Source organism: Stylophora pistillata, chromosome 8 (assembly GCF_964205215.1).
Source record: "Stylophora pistillata chromosome 8, jaStyPist1.2, whole genome shotgun sequence".
Taxonomy (NCBI): Eukaryota; Metazoa; Cnidaria; class Anthozoa; order Scleractinia; family Pocilloporidae; genus Stylophora; species Stylophora pistillata.
Genome location: NC_142526.1, coordinates 28076471 through 28094586, shown reverse-complemented (window position 1 = coordinate 28094586; position 18116 = coordinate 28076471). Strand labels below are relative to the sequence as shown.

The 18116-nt window shown below is 40.8% G+C and overlaps 3 protein-coding genes across 5 annotated transcripts; 1 reads left to right on the top strand and 2 right to left on the bottom strand.

Annotated features, from left to right (window-relative positions):
* Positions 1-616: 616 nt before the first annotated feature.
* Positions 617-3037, top strand: LOC111323215 (5-hydroxytryptamine receptor 6-like). Its single transcript, XM_022926529.2, has one exon. It carries the CDS (start codon positions 1487-1489, stop codon positions 2468-2470), a length of 984 nt encoding a protein of 327 aa, XP_022782264.2. The 5' UTR covers positions 617-1486; the 3' UTR covers positions 2471-3037.
* Positions 2903-16045, bottom strand: LOC111323232 (DNA polymerase theta). Of its 3 annotated transcripts, none has more exons than XR_015990650.1 (15): positions 15362-16045; positions 13978-14348; positions 13359-13555; positions 13114-13262; positions 12538-12826; positions 11818-12444; positions 11161-11376; positions 10416-10675; positions 10053-10208; positions 6865-9597; positions 6602-6749; positions 6269-6429; positions 5505-5684; positions 4929-5078; positions 4543-4682 (listed from the first exon to the last, which is right to left on the bottom strand). XR_015990650.1 is itself a non-coding variant. In XM_088730394.1 (15 exons), the coding sequence occupies exons 1-14, from the start codon at positions 15482-15484 to the stop codon at positions 5001-5003; spliced, it is 5688 nt and encodes a 1895-aa protein (XP_088586520.1). In that variant the 5' UTR covers positions 15485-16045; the 3' UTR covers positions 4555-4682; positions 4984-5000. The 3 variants fall into 3 exon arrangements, 2 of the variants coding, with proteins under 2 accessions (XP_022782287.2, XP_088586520.1); XM_088730394.1 differs by having other exon boundaries at positions 4555-4682; positions 4984-5078; XM_022926552.2 differs by lacking the exon at positions 4929-5078 and having other exon boundaries at positions 2903-4682.
* Positions 16046-16185: 140 nt separating this feature from the next.
* LOC111323224 (uncharacterized) lies at positions 16186-17885 on the bottom strand. Its single transcript, XM_022926542.2, has 2 exons — positions 17618-17885; positions 16186-17231 (listed from the first exon to the last, which is right to left on the bottom strand). The coding sequence occupies exons 1-2, from the start codon at positions 17755-17757 to the stop codon at positions 16493-16495; spliced, it is 879 nt and encodes a 292-aa protein (XP_022782277.2). The 5' UTR covers positions 17758-17885; the 3' UTR covers positions 16186-16492.
* Positions 17886-18116: the final 231 nt, after the last annotated feature.

Below are 18116 nucleotides of genomic sequence, written 5' to 3'. Positions count from 1 at the left end.
TTATTTTATATTAAAATCAACTATAAAATGGACGGCATGGCTTCTCCCGTGAGGACTAAAGGCTGGAAGTGCGTATTGCAGGTCGAGTCACAACACTGAGTCTGCAGGAACGGCGATGTGAACTGAAAACTGTAGTCTCGACCCCCTTCCCCTCCCGTTGTACTCCCCAACTCCAGTCACAAGAAAGATATCTTAATTTACCGCTAGCCCCCAAGCGCAATTGTCATTTGCCTTCGCAGTAACAATTTTGTTCAGCTTTCCTCTAGAAATCGGCTGTCTTTACCGATGAACACTCGCAATAACCCCTTTGAGTTAATTTTCATTTCACACAACAAAGAAGAATTCAGGGAAAAAAGTTTGATGCAAGATACAATTTTTTCCGGGTCACGTTCCTATTGTCATTGCAACGGTAAAATTAAATCAAATTAGTTAAAAATTGTTAATTTTTTGCAGACTACGTCAATTCATTGAAAAAAAGTTCGAAATTTTCAAACCCATGTTATTTGTAATCATTGCGAACCTTTCAACTCTAATAATAAAAAGAACTGCGCAACAGTCAAACGTTAATCAAACAAGTATGAAACCTGTCAACTTCTTTCCCTTTCAACGTCGTTATGATGAAACTACAGAAGGACAAACAACTTTCCGGTGCAATATTCTCACGTCAAGTAAATTCTTCAGGCAGCTGGAAGATATTTTACCATGAAACAATATATTTTTAACATAATTAAGTATTCTCAACGCAAGTTTTAATCTTGATAATCTGAATTAAGCTTAAGTTAAAAAGTATCTAATGAAGTCAAAGATTGGAAGGTGGTGATGAGTAAGTTACCGACAGAATTTTATTAAAACATTATGCAAATTTAACTTATCAGAGGTGCGTTTACTTTGAATTTCGTGAATTGGTTAAGAAAATTTGCCTGATTATCGATTAGTTTGAAGGACAGCTGCCACGTCGTTTAGTTAGCTTTCTTTGCGCTCCCCATTATATCTTTAATTTGCTACAGAAAGCTGTTATTGGATGAGCGAAAACGTGTTAATTGATGCCTTTTGCGAAATGTCCATAAAAAAAAAATCATCACCAAAAATCGTGATAACAGTGGTGGAGCTTGCCTTTACGATTACAGTTTGGGAGCCTTAGTTTCTTACTTTCATTCTAATAATCACACTATTTCTCTCTAATTCTCTGGAGGACCTGGAGGACAGTGAAAGTCGACCCAAGCATTTCCATGATCACGACAGGTGCGATATTCGCACGTGCGGTAATGAATGCATCGGGGTCTGACGAAAAATGCTTTTAACTATTAGAAAGCTGCATTCTCAATCACATTTTCTCTGCTTGAACTAATAACAGGAAAGCACTGGTTCGTTTCCCACACTGAATTCTGAATCAGAGAGATCCGTCCGTTTTTGAAAGAAAAATTTGAATTTGACGAACTGCGTCGATCGAAGAAAAAGATTATTTATTTTTTCACTTCAATAAAAAATGAACGAAACTTTGGGCAAGGTAAATGGCACCTCTTGGCAAACAGTTTTTATCTTCTGCTGGTTTGGTTCGACGAGCTTAATCATTGCCATTTTGAACACTACAATTTGCACTTTGCTTTGGACGCAAAAGCGACTTCACAACATCAGCAACTTGTTCTTTGTAAACTTGGCCTTTGCAGATATTCTGGTCGGTTTTGTGGCAATACCATGGAAGATGTTATGCTTTGGAGTCTCACCCGTACCTCAATGGCTTACAGCAGTTGTCACGGTAGTAGATTATGTATTAAGCTTATCTTTCCTTAGCATTTGCGCCCTAACTTACGACAGATATCAAGCAATTCTCTATCCACTTACGTACTGCATCAAAATGGCCGGTCCAAAGGTGTGCAAAGTTCTGTTCTTAGTTTGGATTCTACCAGGAATAAACTTTTTCAAGTTGCTTTGGATCCTGTCACCAGAAATCTCTTTTCAACCCTTCAACGGCACTTTCGATGTATTTCTTTTCTCTTTCTTACTAATGGCAACTGGGGGAGTTGTTTTCGCATATGTTCGAATTTCTCGCGCGGCCACGATGCAGGAACACCGAGTGCGGAAATTAAACGGCCGTGCCTCGAGAAATCAACGATTAAAGTTAACCAAAGCAATCAGGTCCTGCCTCGGCGTCACAATCTGTTTTGCGTGTTGTTGGTTGCCACGAGGAAGTTACCTGATTGCAAGAATTTCTCACTTTTCTAAGTCTTACGGGGAATACGACCTGATTACATTTGGCTTAATGTCTTTATCTCCAGTATTAAATCCAATCATTTATTCCATCTTCAACCGCGATATAAAAAGAACGCTGGAGTTACTTTGGAGCAGATGCCGAGAAAAATCGAGATTGCAGAACCAAACGTTTGGAAGTTCTCGCGCTAGTTCATCACGGACAGTCAACACGATCAACAGCGGAGTACACATTGAACTGTCAAGTAATGCAAATTTGTAGTATTAGGCAATTTAAAGGAAGGGGTACTCGTCCCTTAATTTCAAAATGTAAAGAGTTAAAGATGACAATCACACACAATTCCGCGTTCTACCGAGGAAGAGAAGGGTGGGTGGTCATCAACTTTAGAGCAAAACTTTAGATTCAATAAACACCAGAAGTCGGTACTAGGAATGTCAAAGAATTGATATGGCCATTGAAACATTTTGCTGCTTATTTCTTTTATAACTGCCATAAGGAAGGAACCCACAACCCCTCTAACAGTTAGTTCTGTAACGTGCTGGTTTAGAAAGTTGCACTAACACAGTAAAAGTTTACTAAAATCAATGCACGTAAAAATAAGCTTTAAAAAAACATCGCATGCAAACTAAAACGTTTGAACTCCGGAGACGACCGTTCAAACATGTGGTATAAAGAAGTTACTTATAGTGAAGCTGGGTCAAGGCATTCTTTTATTCAGGAACAATAAATAGTTTCCACTTTCATTGAATAAGAAATTAATTCGTCTCTAAGTCAATCGAAAAACCTATAAATATTCCAAGACATATAATAAAAAAACTGTTTACAATTTGTTCCGATGTTTCTACTTAATATTTCACTGTGAGTAATGAATTTATCACACAATTTGCGCGAAAGCAAATAAATCCAGATGAGTATAGTACACCAAGTCTACAAGAAGATGACCTACAGTGTCCAACTGACCGTTGTGCGTCAACGAGGTATGAGACTCTTGGAAACTTCATCTATTTTCATCCATCCGCTTCATTAGGGGCAAAATGTTTGCAACTTACGAAAATATGACGTCACAATTCTCTTTCTTTAACTCTCGATCAACAAGAATATTTTAGCTTTTTTACATTTATTTTACACTTTACGATTCAAACTCCGCCATGTTTCCCCAGGAAGAACCCGCCTTCATCTTGACAGGCAGAACAACAGAGAGCTTCATGGCGCTCTCCATTTCTGTTCGAACAATCTGTGCTACTTTTCTTAACTCACTCTGTGACACCTCAAATATCAGTTCATCGTGAAGTTGCAAAACAAAATATCCTCCAACAGGTGTTGGCAGATCACAACTTGAACTCCTTCCCCGGTTTTTTCCAATACTAGAGTGATAATCCGGGAGCAAGTGTCTGTGTGACGTGACGCATGATGGAAATTCCTCGGTTAACCTCCTGTCAATATTAATCATGGCTATCTTTACCAAATCTGCCGCAGACCCTTGTACCGTGGTGTTTACAGCTTGTCTGGCTGCTTGACTGTGCGCGTGCACGTTTGATGAACTTATCGCCGGAAGGAACCTTTTCCTTCCTGTTATTGTTTTCACAAAGCCTTGCTTTTTGCACTGCTCCACCGTATCTTTCAAATACTTTTTCACTCCAAAGTAACGAGAAGTGAACTTGTCAATGAACAAAGCAGCATTTTCTTCAGTAAAACCGAGCTGTTCTCCAAGAGCTTTGGCGCCAATGCCATAAATGATGCCATAGCATACCTGTTTAGCGTGTTGTCGCTGTTCATATTTAATACATTCCACTGGAACTTGATAAAGTTCGCCCGCGATCATTTTGAACACGTCTCCTCCTCCATTAAGAATCTTGAGGAGTCGCTTGTCCTTTGAGAGGTGAGCTATGAGCCTCAGCTCCAGCTGAGAATAGTCAGCGGCCAAAAGTAGGCCACTTTTAAAGGGGATAAACGCATTACGCATGCTCACTGAAAACTTAGGAGTAGTTGATTCGGTCCCAGGCTTAACATTCATTGTATTGTATCGACTAGCTCCTCTTTTGCCTCGATTGGAAGAAGTCCTTTGGTCCCAGGCTCCAGGAGGAGGACTCTCAGCAATAAATGTCGGCAATACAATATCAAAATCTTTAGGAACATTTTGCAAATTTGGTTCCGCAAAAGAAACTCGCCCAGTTGCAGTATGTGTTTGACTAACTGAGTAAATGCGAGACATTTTAAGCCTCGGGTTCAAGCATTTCTCCTTTTGTAATGGAAACACAACCTTGGTTAGGGCTGAGTTTATCCTGCGCCACTCTATGATGAGCCCTGGTAGCGGATGCAGTGGTTTGAGTCTTTCTAACACGTCTTTATTGGTGCTAAGATGCTTACAACCACGTGACCTACCACGTCGGGTTACTCCCAAAGTCTTACGTTTGGTGACGTGGTCATCCTCAGAGTTTCCGTCATGTGGAAGCTTGAGCTCCAGGAAAAGGACCTACATGGGAGGAGAGGGAAGAAAAATGCTTATTTCTTTTCGCAAAAACGGATTTTCTAAGTGGAAGGAGTGAACACTGGACTGCCAAATGAGACCACAACAAACTCAACAATAGAGCCAAAATTACTCCAACAAATTCAGTTTACACACCGAATTTACCAATAGACCATGTCAAATGTATTCTAGAATTATCGCTTAACGAATCGAGCATTACTACAAATGCAGAAAAAACTTTATTACACTCACTGTGTGCATATATAATTTAAAACTTGAGCAAAGAGGAAAAGAGTTTACGAGGCACCTCAAATCGCCTCCCGGTTAGCTCAATGGATAGAGCGCTGGACTGTTGTGCGGGAGGTCGAGGGTTCGAGCCCCGGCCGGACCAACACTCAGGGTCTTAAAAATAATTGAGAAGAATTTGCTACCTTTCTGTAACATCAAGAAATGGTTAGATATTCTAGTCTTCTCGGATAGGGACGAATAAATGGAGGTCCCGTCTCCTGCAGGGTTGGGGTAGGAGACGTTAATTTCCCACACACGAGATTACTGTGTGATGGATGTCCTCCCCTGGGGTGGGATGGGTGGGATATAGGGCGCACTTAATTTGGAGCCTCGCTCTGTTGTGCGACCCTCACCACACTCTGGTGAAAGTGAATAAATAAATAAATAAATCCTTCTTGCAGCCGGGAAACGAGAGAATACAAGTAACCTTTAACGAGAAAATATCAAACTGACCACCAAACTTCAAGATAACTAAATGGATTTAACTGTAAGGGAAAAATTGAAAAAAGGTGTTTAAGAAGATCATTTTGTGTCTCACACCTGCGCTATATCTTCACGACTGGTCAATGAGAAACTGTGATTGGCCAGTCTGTAGGCTTCTTCCTCCAGACTGCGAAGCTTGGCTTGTAGAATGTTCTTTAGATGTTCACTCTCAGTGTCTGAGAATCCCAAACCATTTAGCTCCATCCGTGCCAAGCACAATACAGATGGCATCTCTACCTACGGTGGTTAAGATATTTCACATCAAAAATCTTCAGTATGATTCAATTTTTACTAAATTTATTTATTTATCTATTTATTTATTAATTAATTTATTTATTTATTTAAGGATTTTTACAAAGCTGTACCGGAGCAAAAACAATAGGACATAAGTCCCCTACTAAGTTTAAGCTCCAACCTACTAGGTTTAAGCTCCAATTTAAGGGGGAAAATGTATAAAAGCTTGAAGAAAGAGCACTCGTAAAGTGTTTACATAGCGCTCGCAAGCGTCTTTTGCAATTAACCGACTCAACAAAGAAGCAGCCGACTATCTGTAGTTTTCATGGTAAAGAGTTTAATCGGAAAGGACGAATCTTCGGAAACAAGCGATGTAACTGAAAAGCGCAAGTTATAAAGACACGCACGCAAGAAAGCAGGAGCATGCATGGAAGAACTCGCTTGACTTCTGTCTCGCGCAAGTGACTTCAGGCCACATTGAGCAACTCCTTCTTTGCAGGTTATGTCAACTCACAGCTTTTCAAATGCACACGCGAAGGCTTCAAATTTCGAATTTAAATTTTTAAAAAAATCTCAGCATAGCAAACCTTGGTAAATGCTTGCACGAGATCTTCAGTTTCCATTAAGGTTCTCAGCTTCGTCATCAATGAAAGAACTAGAACAGCCTCAACACAGGCTCTCACCCTACCGCTCTGCTGACATTGATATGCTAGAGCCAGACCTCCTGTGCCCAGTCCACCACCGGTCCCTGAGAGTAAATAGAAAGGAAAAAAAAGCGTAAAAATGCCTTCTTTTCACATCGAGTTAGAATGGTAACAGAAGACTCAAATATCTAATAACAAAAACTGGAATTCTCGATATTACGAAATTTGTTACGTCCTTGTGGAGCTGGATTTGGAAAATAACATCATGTAAGTAACCTTCAAGAAAGGATGCTTCTTCTGGTAAATACTGTCCCACAAGTTGGTGAAGGTTCTTTTCCTTGGCTCCGGGATCCAAAAGCCAACTCGCCACCTTTGGGTCTTCTGCAGGTCCACTGAGAGAGATACCAGTACACTGAGCGAATATCTGCGGCAAACATTCCATCAAGGAGGTAATAGAGCAGCAACAAAGTTAGTAAAATATTTAACAGTCTGTATATCACGGTAAAACGAATATGCTTACATCAAATATTGATTCTCACCTTAAAGTGTTCCTTGACATCGAAACACATCATGATGCTACCTCTTTGGATCAAGAACTTAACGGTACTCTCTACTTCATTTATACGGCGAGTAAGCGCGAGGTTACAATCCACCACTGACTCAGCCTGACTGTCGTCCATTTGACTTGGCAACGACTTAGCATGTTCCAGAAATGAGACGTAGTAAGCATCTTTATCACCCCAGCTCACTGCAACTCCGACCACCCTGTTGTCCTTCCCCGCAATTCTTATTCCCCTTGACGTCACTTCCGATGTTTGAACGTTGCTGAATCGCGCTCCTATCTTGGGAACTTTATCTAAGGAGCGTTCACAAGCCACAGCGAATGAAAAATGAGTTTGACTGCGCCATTCTTTCAGAAACATTTCAAACACTCGCTCATGTCCCGTAACGTCGATAATAACAAGTCCTTCATCAGGGGTAGTGGAATATGGAGCCCTTCGTGGAGATGGACGCTTTCGTGTTGACAAAGGAGTGGCAGAGGTTTTTGTTTTAAAATTATCTTGGGATGGTATTTTCTCCTTCGGAGGTGTGGAAGGAATAACGTCAGAATCCACTGTGCCATTTACTTCATTTTTACCAGCATTCAGCTTTTCAAAGGGGAAAGTCTTCTTGGCGGGCCATTTGTGATCCTTATGGAAAGATGACTCGGTAGATTTTAAATTCTTGATTTTAGTAAAATCAGATCCATTCTGGTGCATCTCAGGTAAGCGCGGAAAAGCGCAGGTTTCCACATGTTTCTGCAGTTCTTTACCCTCAGCTTCTTTCTCCAGGAACTCTGCAATAGCCAAAGTAGACAGATCAGAATCCAGGCAACCATCACTGGCCGAGAGATGGAGTGAAAATGAACTTGCAGCGCCAACTGAACCTCTACCTTCCGTTACTGAGCATTCGGGTGACTGAAAGGCTCGGGAAGCTAATGATGACAACGTCTCCGGGCTTCGTTCGGCGTCAAATTGTCCCGATAACGAAAGACGCAACTGGCTGTCATATTCACCAATAATAACTTGACTCTTAAGCTTGGCCAAACTGTCGGTCTGAACTGTCAGAGCATTGGAAATTTCACCACAAACAATTGGGCATTCTTTGTTTACACGAAGTAAATCTTGTGACAAGTTCATGTCAAGTGGGTATCCTGATGACGTCACAACTCTTTCTTCAACCATGGCGTCACACTCCATTAGGCAGGTGTCACTCAAACTACAGGTTAGAGCCTGAGAATCTGACACAACATCAATGTCAGTGTGAAGGGCATTGCCGGGGTTCTGTTTTACAGCTGGTTCTTCTTCATCAAATGGCTCAGAGTACAGCTCTAGTGAAACCGACTTATCTTCGCTGAAAACCTTAGAATCACCGGAAACTTCTAAAACAGAGTAGCATTTTCTCGATTGTTCTGCGTGAAGCCCATCCGGTAAAATCACTTTTGAGATCTTCATGGCTGCTGTTTCTTTTTTCTGTAACTTTTCTTGTGGCTCAGGAATTTCAGGTATCGGTGAACGGCGTTTGTTCCTTGCACGTGGAGGAACTGTTGCATTGCCACATAAAGGAGTCTTGGAGGTTAAAGCGCAAGCAACTGCCATAGCAGGTTCAGGATGCTTTGTGGAGGATAACGCGTCTGAAGAAGGAGTTGGCTTAAAAAAGTCTACGCACTCTTTATTGGGTACTTCATGTTTTCTTGACCTTGGTCCACTTTCCTGACGATCCAACCTGACCTGACGGCTTTCCACTGTCTCTTTGCAAGCATGTTGTTGAGGTCTATCGTTTGAATTCAAACGAAGAACAGCTTCTGAAGTCGTAGGACTTTTTTCTCTTTCTGGTTTGGAAGTGTCTAATTTTTTTATACGAGTTTTACTCCGTAGGACATTGACTGATTTCACCCCAAGAAACTTTGGACAAACTTCCGTCGGTCCGGAGACATTTAATTCCTCTGGACAGACACGCTCGCCAGGATTTTCTTTAGCCTCAGGAGGCTTCCAATGTATTCCAAGTTGTGCCACATCAGCTTGTAGCAGCTGTTGGGCTTCACCTACGACGAGTTTTGCTGCCGCACCTTCAGAGAGCCCTCGTCCTCCTGCGACCCAGAACACGCGCGCCTCGCTACGCTCACGTACCTCGGTTTCAGTCTCCTCCCCTCGCCTACGGCTACTGACGAAAGGCGTAGCATTATGCAATATGTTCTCAATTTCTGATGGAGGGGCTGCTGCAATTGAAGCGACGGTATGGTAGCCAGCGTTGTACAACATACGTGCACGTGCAGCATTTAAGAGGGATATTCGAACTAAGTCGCAGAGCTCTCTTTCAACACCGAAAGACAGACGGCTCTGGAACTGAGACAGAAGAAGCGCAATGTTAGACCATCCGAGCTTCTCGCAAAACACTGTGACCATTCCCGCGAACGTTGCAGCAGAACCTTGCAGTGACTGCAGCATACCTCGATTTGCTCCATACCGCCTGGCAACAGCATTGAGTGGTACCTCATGTACGAGGTCTTGAAGTGCCAACGCAGCAAAGAACCTACGATGCACGGCAAGAGACTGCCGCTGCTGTTCTGTACGCGTTGGAATACGGCCGCGCACGGCACAAGCAAGGAAACCTTCCTCTATTCCCACCAACTCTGCCACCCGGCGCATGCTCACTGGCAGGCGCTCAAAGATTCTTAAGTATTGGTACCAGTCTATGCTGGGCCACTGATCCTGTATGTAGATTGGAGTCACCTGTCATCAAAATGTAAAGTAAATCAACACATATTGACCCACCATAATGACCCGGCAGCACTGGGCCATTAACACAGACATATATTGGGATATGACTGTCCGGGAATTATACAGTATTTCCTAGCATGACAAAGATATAATTTACTAAGACACTTAACGTCGTATTTTAAGGTCGTAAGATCACAGCAACGAATTTGTACGTTTTACGATGAAATCTGCCAACAGTGAGGAAATAGATAAACCTTAAAAAAAAAAAAAAAAAACCTACCGAATGACTCAGATGGAAAGCGAGGGAGAAGGGATTCAATCAGGGGACGTTTGTAATGATTTAGCGCTGTACTCAACCACTAACTAACTTGAATATTCAGAAACATTTGTTCCGATCGATCGATCGATCGATCGAGAGACAGCTTGGTAGAGACGCCCATGTAATCACAACTGCAGTTGTTACTCACCTGGTATATAACATGAAGTTCACTTTCGAGCACAAAACACTTCCGTGCTTTCTGTACTTCAGCAAATACAACAAGTGCCTCGTCAGGAGAGAGGGCAGAAGATAATGTAGCCATGCCTAGTTGAGTTGGCACGTAATTCAACTCGACTGTTTTTACCTGGAATATAAAAAATCCGGTATCAGTAGATCTCTTGGAGAAAACGCTCTCACGTTTACCTGCATCAACTAATTAAGATCCAACAGGTTTTGTGAAGAGATATATATATATACTAGTTACTCAAGGAGAAAATTATTTCAAAATAAGGTTGGATTGAACATTTTAAATTTGTTAGTCTTTTGTTGCAATAATTCTCATCCAACTTACGTCCTCTGCCCCGATGTCGTTCTCTTTGTTTTCATCTGTCTTCTTATCGTCACACTTTTGCAAACGAACAAATTCATTTTCTACCAGAAACGTCAGGGTATTCTCGACAATTGTGTCTGTGTTGTTTGCTTCTTGTTGCCAGGAAACTGAGGCGAAGAATGTACAGGCCGCGTAACGTTCTACATCCGAAGGTCTGGTAACCACTCCACTAGCGATGACCTCAAGAAGTGCACGTTTCATTCCACCATTGTCTCCTTTACCTGAAGGAAAATGAAAAACCTAACCGTGAAGAAAAATCGAGTCTACAGGGAACAGATGTTTTCAACGTTCCAAGGGCGCCGTCATGCTTCAGCAAAGAGCGCGACAAACCAAATATTAATTTGTAATGAAGTAAATTTCATTTGGACTGCGCATTGAAAATCAGATAAAGCCATGATCCTCGCAAGTGAGCTGTAACCTAATATTAGAATGAATGTAAGCTTAATAAAACACCTCTCCCTTCCCGCAGGAAGACATTTACCAAGTTCTTTCAACGGAACCTGCAAAATTATCGCATTCACTACAAGGGAAAAAATGACTCCTGGGAGACTCACATGCAACGGGTAGCCTTAACAAACTCCAGTGGAGTGGTCAGGAACAAGCAGTTGATCTGACTTAGATACGTTATTATACATTACACTGACCAAAGCAACACCACATCTCTTAACTTAACGAGTAAGGAAGAATTATCAAACAGTGCACATACCAAGCAAGCAGCTCTCCACAGCTTTCAGTCGAGAGTTCAGAAGCGAAGAGGCTTTCAATCGTTCACTAGGTTTACAAATCAGAATACTTTCGCCAAGGGCATCGACGCCTTTACGACCTGCGCGCCCAGCCATCTGTTTGTAGACCAGTGCATCCACCAATTTTCCATGAAAAATTGGGGTACGAATGATTACTCGACGGGCGGGAAGATTAACGCCTGGTAATTATTACATATAAAAACCTGTTTAGCAGGTCATACCATCTAAAAATATGCAACACAGACTGCTCAAGACATCTAGCACCTGACTGAAATTGTTCATCATCTCTTGACATACTTTTGAAACTAAATTTGAATTTAAAAATTGATTTAGGAAAAAGACGCTAAAATAAAAATTCTGTGTGCGACAACAAACGTAGATATTTTGGTTTTATCAAATGGGTTGATAATGTAAACTGACCACCGTAAGAAGATTCTACAGCTGACTTTTCGAGCGTTCACTCCTCATCAAAGCCTGATGCTTAGAATCTCTCTACTGTAGCCAATTCGCGTTATCAACCTACTGATAAAACCAAATTATCGTATAATGCCCCCACCCTCTTCCATCGACGCAGCAACACAGTTTCTATAGAAACTTACACCTTTTGAACTTCGACTTACCTGAAGACAATGTGGACGTAGCCACGAGTACGCGAATGGACCCCTGCCTAAAGGCCCCTTCAATAATGTCCCTCTCGTCGAACGTGAGCCCTGCATGATGAAATGCTACTGCATGAGGCACCATACGGGAGAGCACCGAGTCCAGCCCTACTTGTGTGCGTTTGAGCTGTTCTATAACCTCCTTCAGTGCTGTGTAATCAAATCCTAAAAGTGTTGAAGCTTTAACAAACCCGCTGCTTTGGACGGTATTGCTGTTTTGTTCTTTCAGAGTCAAGTTGCCGATCTCCGCAAAATGCTTAGCGATATTCTCGGCCAGTTTTTCACACCAGTTCTTCGTCGGGCAAAAGACTAAGACCGAGTGACCTTCAGTAATAGTCTCTTTACACAGTGGTATCATGTGATCGTCATCTCCGCTGACCGTACAACCGCTGATTTCGCGGATCTTTGACATGTTTGCGTCATAGAGTGCAGGGCCTACTTTCACCATTTCTGTTAGGGGAACTGGTCTGTAGTCTGTGAAGTACAAGTCAGCAGATAGCCACTTGGCGAGCATGTCTAAATTGGGTAAAGTCGCACTCATACCGACTATTTGTATTGCTGGCACTGTTTCCTGGCTTCCTGAAAATTCTGAGAGAAATGGATGAACGCAATTATGATGGTTCAAATGTGTGAAATATGACAGGTTGAGAAAACAATGAATGGCAAGTAATCAGCACTTACTCTTGACATTATTGCTTCCATTTCGTCCTCTGCATCCAGAGATGAAACGTATTTTTGTCAAAAACAGTTCCAGTAAATATCCTCTGTGAGGATCACCGATCATGTGCATCTCATCAATAACAACAATCCCGAGAGAAGAGAGAGCTTTATTTTCCTCCAACAAGCGGTTCAACAGACTGTTGGCTTTCTCTATCGTGCATACTGCAATGTCTACAGAGACAAAGCCTCCAGCTGGGGCGTGGCTTCCCATGTACCCCTCCACACGAACCCCTGCCTCCTGGTATAAGCGCTGACAGAAAAATAAAAATTTTGTCGACTATACAAAAAATGGAGAAAATGTGTTTCAGGTTCAAAAACTGGCAGTGGAAAGTAAAGTTTCAAAACTGTTTACGAGAGAAGTATTTTTTCTGTCTTCTCAGTCTTCTTTACTGCTTAATGAGAGTACTGATAGTTTTTTGGGTAATAAAAGAAATGTGTGCCTTTCCATTGGTCAAGGATAAAATTGTAACTTGCTGCAAGAGAATAATTGTTGGATAATTGTTACATGTAAATAGGTAACAACGATTGAAAACTTACCTGAAGATAAAACATTTTTTCACGTGCCACACTAATAAATGGGAGAATGAAAAGAGCCTTCCTTTTTGTTTCAAGAACTCGTTTTAACATAAGCAGCTCTGCAACCATTGTCTTCCCTGCACTTGTCGGGGCAGAGTATACCAAGTTTCCTTCAAAGAAATGTGAGCACTATTGTGAAACATGATATTTTGTAGCTCAACAAATTAGTCATTGGAGAAGAAGTCAACACAGGTGTACCAACTTACCTCCTGTGAGTACCCTTCCTGTACAAAGACATGCTGACTGCCATTCAAACATATGAGTGATTCCAAGCTTACTGTACCCCTTCAGTACCTCCTGAGGAAGACCCCAGGAAGAAAGCTCCAAAGGGTTTGCAGAGGTACTCACATCAAGGTCCAAAATGCTCCTACTGTTAGACTCTGAGTGGCCCTTTGAGAAATGGCTGAAGTAAAAAACCCAAAAGGTGAACAAGCAGGTTCACTTTTAAGACTGATGACCAGTGCAAGATTTTAAAAGTAAATCCTAGTTCAAAGAAACACTTCTATTACAAACTTATCAATCCCCATGTTCAGTTTCTTAAGTGCAAGTTTTTTTTTATCATTTTCAGTAAAGATTTTTAAAGGTGGTTCAAACATGGACAGAACACTGAAAATGACTTCATGTTCCCTAATGTTCTCTCTTTTCTAGTAACATAAACTTAAACATTCTTATCATTATGGCACCCTTAACAAATGCAAATTATGCAAAATTTGTTACGTTTTCAAATAATTCAGAAAATGTCTGATGTAAATACACAATATGTTTATGTGATATGTACTAAGTAATCGCTTGAGTACAAAGCCTGTACTGTACACATAATCAAACCTTATTTTTTCACCGCTGACAGGTGAGAACACAGGTGAATGAACAAAAGAAAACCGTTGCATATGCTCCAAGTCTTCAATTGGTGTGGATATTCTCTCCCTGGTAGGTCCAAACACGTTGCCATCAGATTCATTTCCTTTGCCACTCTCCAGCTGAGGAGTGAGGGCTTGTACAGTAACTTGAGGTGTAACCTTTTCTTGCACTGTATCTTTGGAAGGGATTGCAAGGGGAGACTGAGGAACAGGGCCATATTGGATATGTTGCTCAACAATTTTATCAAATTGTGATAAATCTGCAGCATCAAACTCAAAGCCAAATGACATGTTCAAGGAAGTACATGGCGACTGGGCTGAGACCAAGTACCTATCAATCTAAAATAACAAAAAATTCATTCTTCTGAAGACAATTTCTTTCCAACAATATAGAGCCGGAACAGACATGAAAAACCTTTGTCTCACTCTCTTTTTGAAAGCTTATTTTAGATGATTACCATTAGAGCTTAACATCAACAATTATTGCAAGAATTGTGCCAGGAGAGCTGTTACAACAACTTTGTGAAAACAATTTGTAGAAAGTGAAACGCTCCTATAGTTTGATTGATCTCACGTGCTTAGCTCATCTGCTTGAATTCTCTCAAGGTGATTTGGTCACAATTCCAAATGCAGGCAATGTAAAAGGCAAAGCAAATTAAAGATCACCCTAACACGTAACAAGAGTGACTCCACGATCAACAACAACAACAACAATTTATTTAAGATTAGAAATATAGCTAAGTACATTGATTTCTCCCCGCAAATAGCTTATGAACTAATCGAGGCAGGGAGATCTAAGGACAGTTTACAAGTACAGGATTTATCTATAGATGGACTAACAATGAAAACACAACTATGCAGTAAATAGAATAGGCATGAAACAGAGCAAGTATATTACGATTACGAAAAGAGGCTAACCTTAAGTATTAAATAACTTAATAAGACGGGAGACTTCGACATAATCATCTTGTGACCGTAAAAAATTTAGTAGTAACTCCTTTATCTTTTTACGAAAAGACGAACGTTTGAGTTGTTTAATCGAATAGGGGATTAAGTTCCAAATTCGGGCACCAATTCTCGAGAAAAAACCATACATTTTATCTTTTCTAGAGAATTTGACAAAATACGCGTCACTAGAGACTGATCCTGTTCTGTAGTTATGAATCTGACTTGTTTTAACAAACTGATTGAGTACACTAACTGGTGCTGTCTGTCTGTTGATATCATACAATAAATAGCTACAATCTCTGAAAAATAGGCTAGGTTGGGGAAGACAATTCGATTCGAAAAAGAAGGATCTTAATCATCTGTCAATTTAATCTACACTGAGTACAGAAATAAGCTGTCCTTACCTCACAGTCGTCGTTACTGTCTTTAACGTTGTTAATTTCATTTCCGTTGGGTTTTCTTTGTTTAAGATGTTGATTTCGTTCCGATGTTCTTCTTTGCTTCCAAGTTTGCGATAGCCGCCTCATTTTCGGGAAAATGCATCCGATGTTTCATTCCATCCAGAGAAGCGACATCTAACTTAAATGAAGTCGAGAAATGGAGACATTTCTCCAGATGCTCGCTCTGTTGGACGCTGTGTTTACCTATTTGAACATGCCGCGGTCCATGCCACGTTAAGTGGGGAAACGTGAGAACCTGGTGATGAGTCAGACTAAGCCTGCGATTTAGGACGCTGACCAATGACGGTAGAATAGAGGCATATTTATAATTTTTATAATTTGCAATTGATTCGGTTCATATATACACCATTAGATATTTATCCAGACTGAGGTAATCCTACTTTAGTACATGCTGAACATGCACAAGGACAATGGTTCCTCTGTGTAGAACATTTGTAAAAGCATTGAACCAAGCTTATAACTAAATAAAGTAACTGACAAACTGCAAAGGTTTTATTTGCTCTACAATTTGCCCATATGCAGCTGTACACTTCTCATTTTGTCTCATGTATTGGTCCTTAAAAGGTTTATCCCTCAAGATTTTCACACACTATTTGACACGGAGTCTCACACCAATGCATTTTGGATAATGGCAGTGGATATTGTATTCTGCAACAAGTACATGACTTTTTTATCTCTGCCCTGTGATATTTCCACAAAAGTAAATGAAAAAGAACCAAATGCAAAATCCTCAAGGTCCAGGGTTGCAGGTAGTTACAAAAACTAAATTAAAGCATTCATTTCCTTTTATTAAATGCTGTTAAGATTATTGCACATTTATCATTACCTCACATGTACTGGGAAAATATTCCAAGTTAACAAAAATAACCAAAGCCAGTGCCAATATATATACAACACTATAGCTTAAAATCAGTCTGGAACAAAAGATTTCACTCACATCTGAAAGTTCAGTTAAAAAATTATGATGCAAACATTAAAAAAAAATTGGTGATGGAGACCTTCATTGTTAAGCAAATGATATTTGTATGGAAAATTAATGTTTTTTCTATGCGCAACGTTCACAATCCCTGACCATCACTGTGCAACCTTTTCTTCTCCAACACAAGACAAAAGCTGTTTTCTGTATTCCATGATATCTTCATAGTGACCTGACAATGATAGTATATCATTGTTCCTCTTTGCTTCACGGTGAAATTCAGGAGTCTTGAGTTCATACCACCTAGGTTTAGGTCCACGGATTCTCTCTAGTTCATCCACACATTTCTTTTTGAGAAGCCTTTGCTCCTCTAAACGTAACCTGTCTAATCTTAACCTGGCCAGTTCTTCTTGATATGGTGTTGCCAGAGCACTTATTGTTCGTGAACTCAACATGCAATTTTCTGCCTCTCTAAAGAGTGACAAATCAAAGTCATTGATTGGTGTCTTCCTGATCTTTTCACTGGGAACACTTGTCACATTTCCTGCCATAGCTGATCTTAACACAGAAGCTTTTAGAGGCTGTCTTCGGGCGATTTCCTCAATGTCAACTGGTGCACTCATTGTGCGGTGAAGTGGCTTTATAAACCAACTGTCTGAGTTGTAACTACTGTTCAAAAATGCATCATTTTCACTTGATTTATCTTGCAACCCAACAAGTTCTTCTTCTGGTCCATCAGCAAATTCTGATAAGTCCAAAGCTAAATCCTCTGGGTCAAACTCTACATCAGATGTCTGTGATTCCTGAAAATTCACAGATTGCTTTGAGGGTGTTCTCGTAGCTTCTTTGGCGGTTATGGTCATCTCAGAGTTGGTTCGGTAGTTCTGAGGCTTCAATCTGTGGAGCCAAACAAACAATTTAGACTTAAAACTCATCATTGGTTATCACTTAATTTGGTTTACAAATTGCAAGTTTTTAAGTGCATAAAGAAATCGTAGGCACTGACAAGAGTTAAAATATCTTTAAAAACTTGTTCAGTATCACAGCTTAATATTTTGTGATGATAATCTACAAGTTAATCGTTACTGTGGTAGATTGAAACTGCGATTATATCAGTACCAGTTGGAACCTCTTATAACGAGAAGGTCCTATCTAACATGAAGAACAAAATACCTGTAATCAGATAACCATAGATCCTAAGATGCTTTTCATAATAAATAAAATACTTCGTATATTTTGCGGTTAAAAGCTGACAGAACAGTTGTAAGAGCTCGTGTATGTACCTAGCAGGAGTTCGATGACCACGGAGAATGAAATCTTCGTCGGGATTACGCTTTCTTGTTCCTCTTGATGGTAGAGGTCGGAGATTATAAAACGAATCCACTTCGTAAGGTCCTTTCTTAGCCATACTACTGGTATACATTTTGCTTTAAAAACGATCGAAAGTTAGACGGCTGGGAAAGACAGAGAAAGCTCCCGCCGTGAAGGATAACAACACGTACTTCGTTTGAGCGCCTTGTTTGCTTAGCAACCAAGCTACAGAAAAAGCAACGGAACCAGAAGGCTTGGTCACAAAGTATGCACCAGTCCATCTGTTCCACTGACGATCAAGGGTAGTGAGATCGAGGGTAGTGAGGGAAGGAATGGGGGAGGGGGGGGGGGGAGGTTGATAGTTATACGTGCACGGTTTTGAAAGCCTTTTGTTATGAACTACTAAACTGTACAAAAAACCGCAAAACAGGGCCAAGTTGAAGGTAAAAAAAACCTATTCCCGGTACAGCG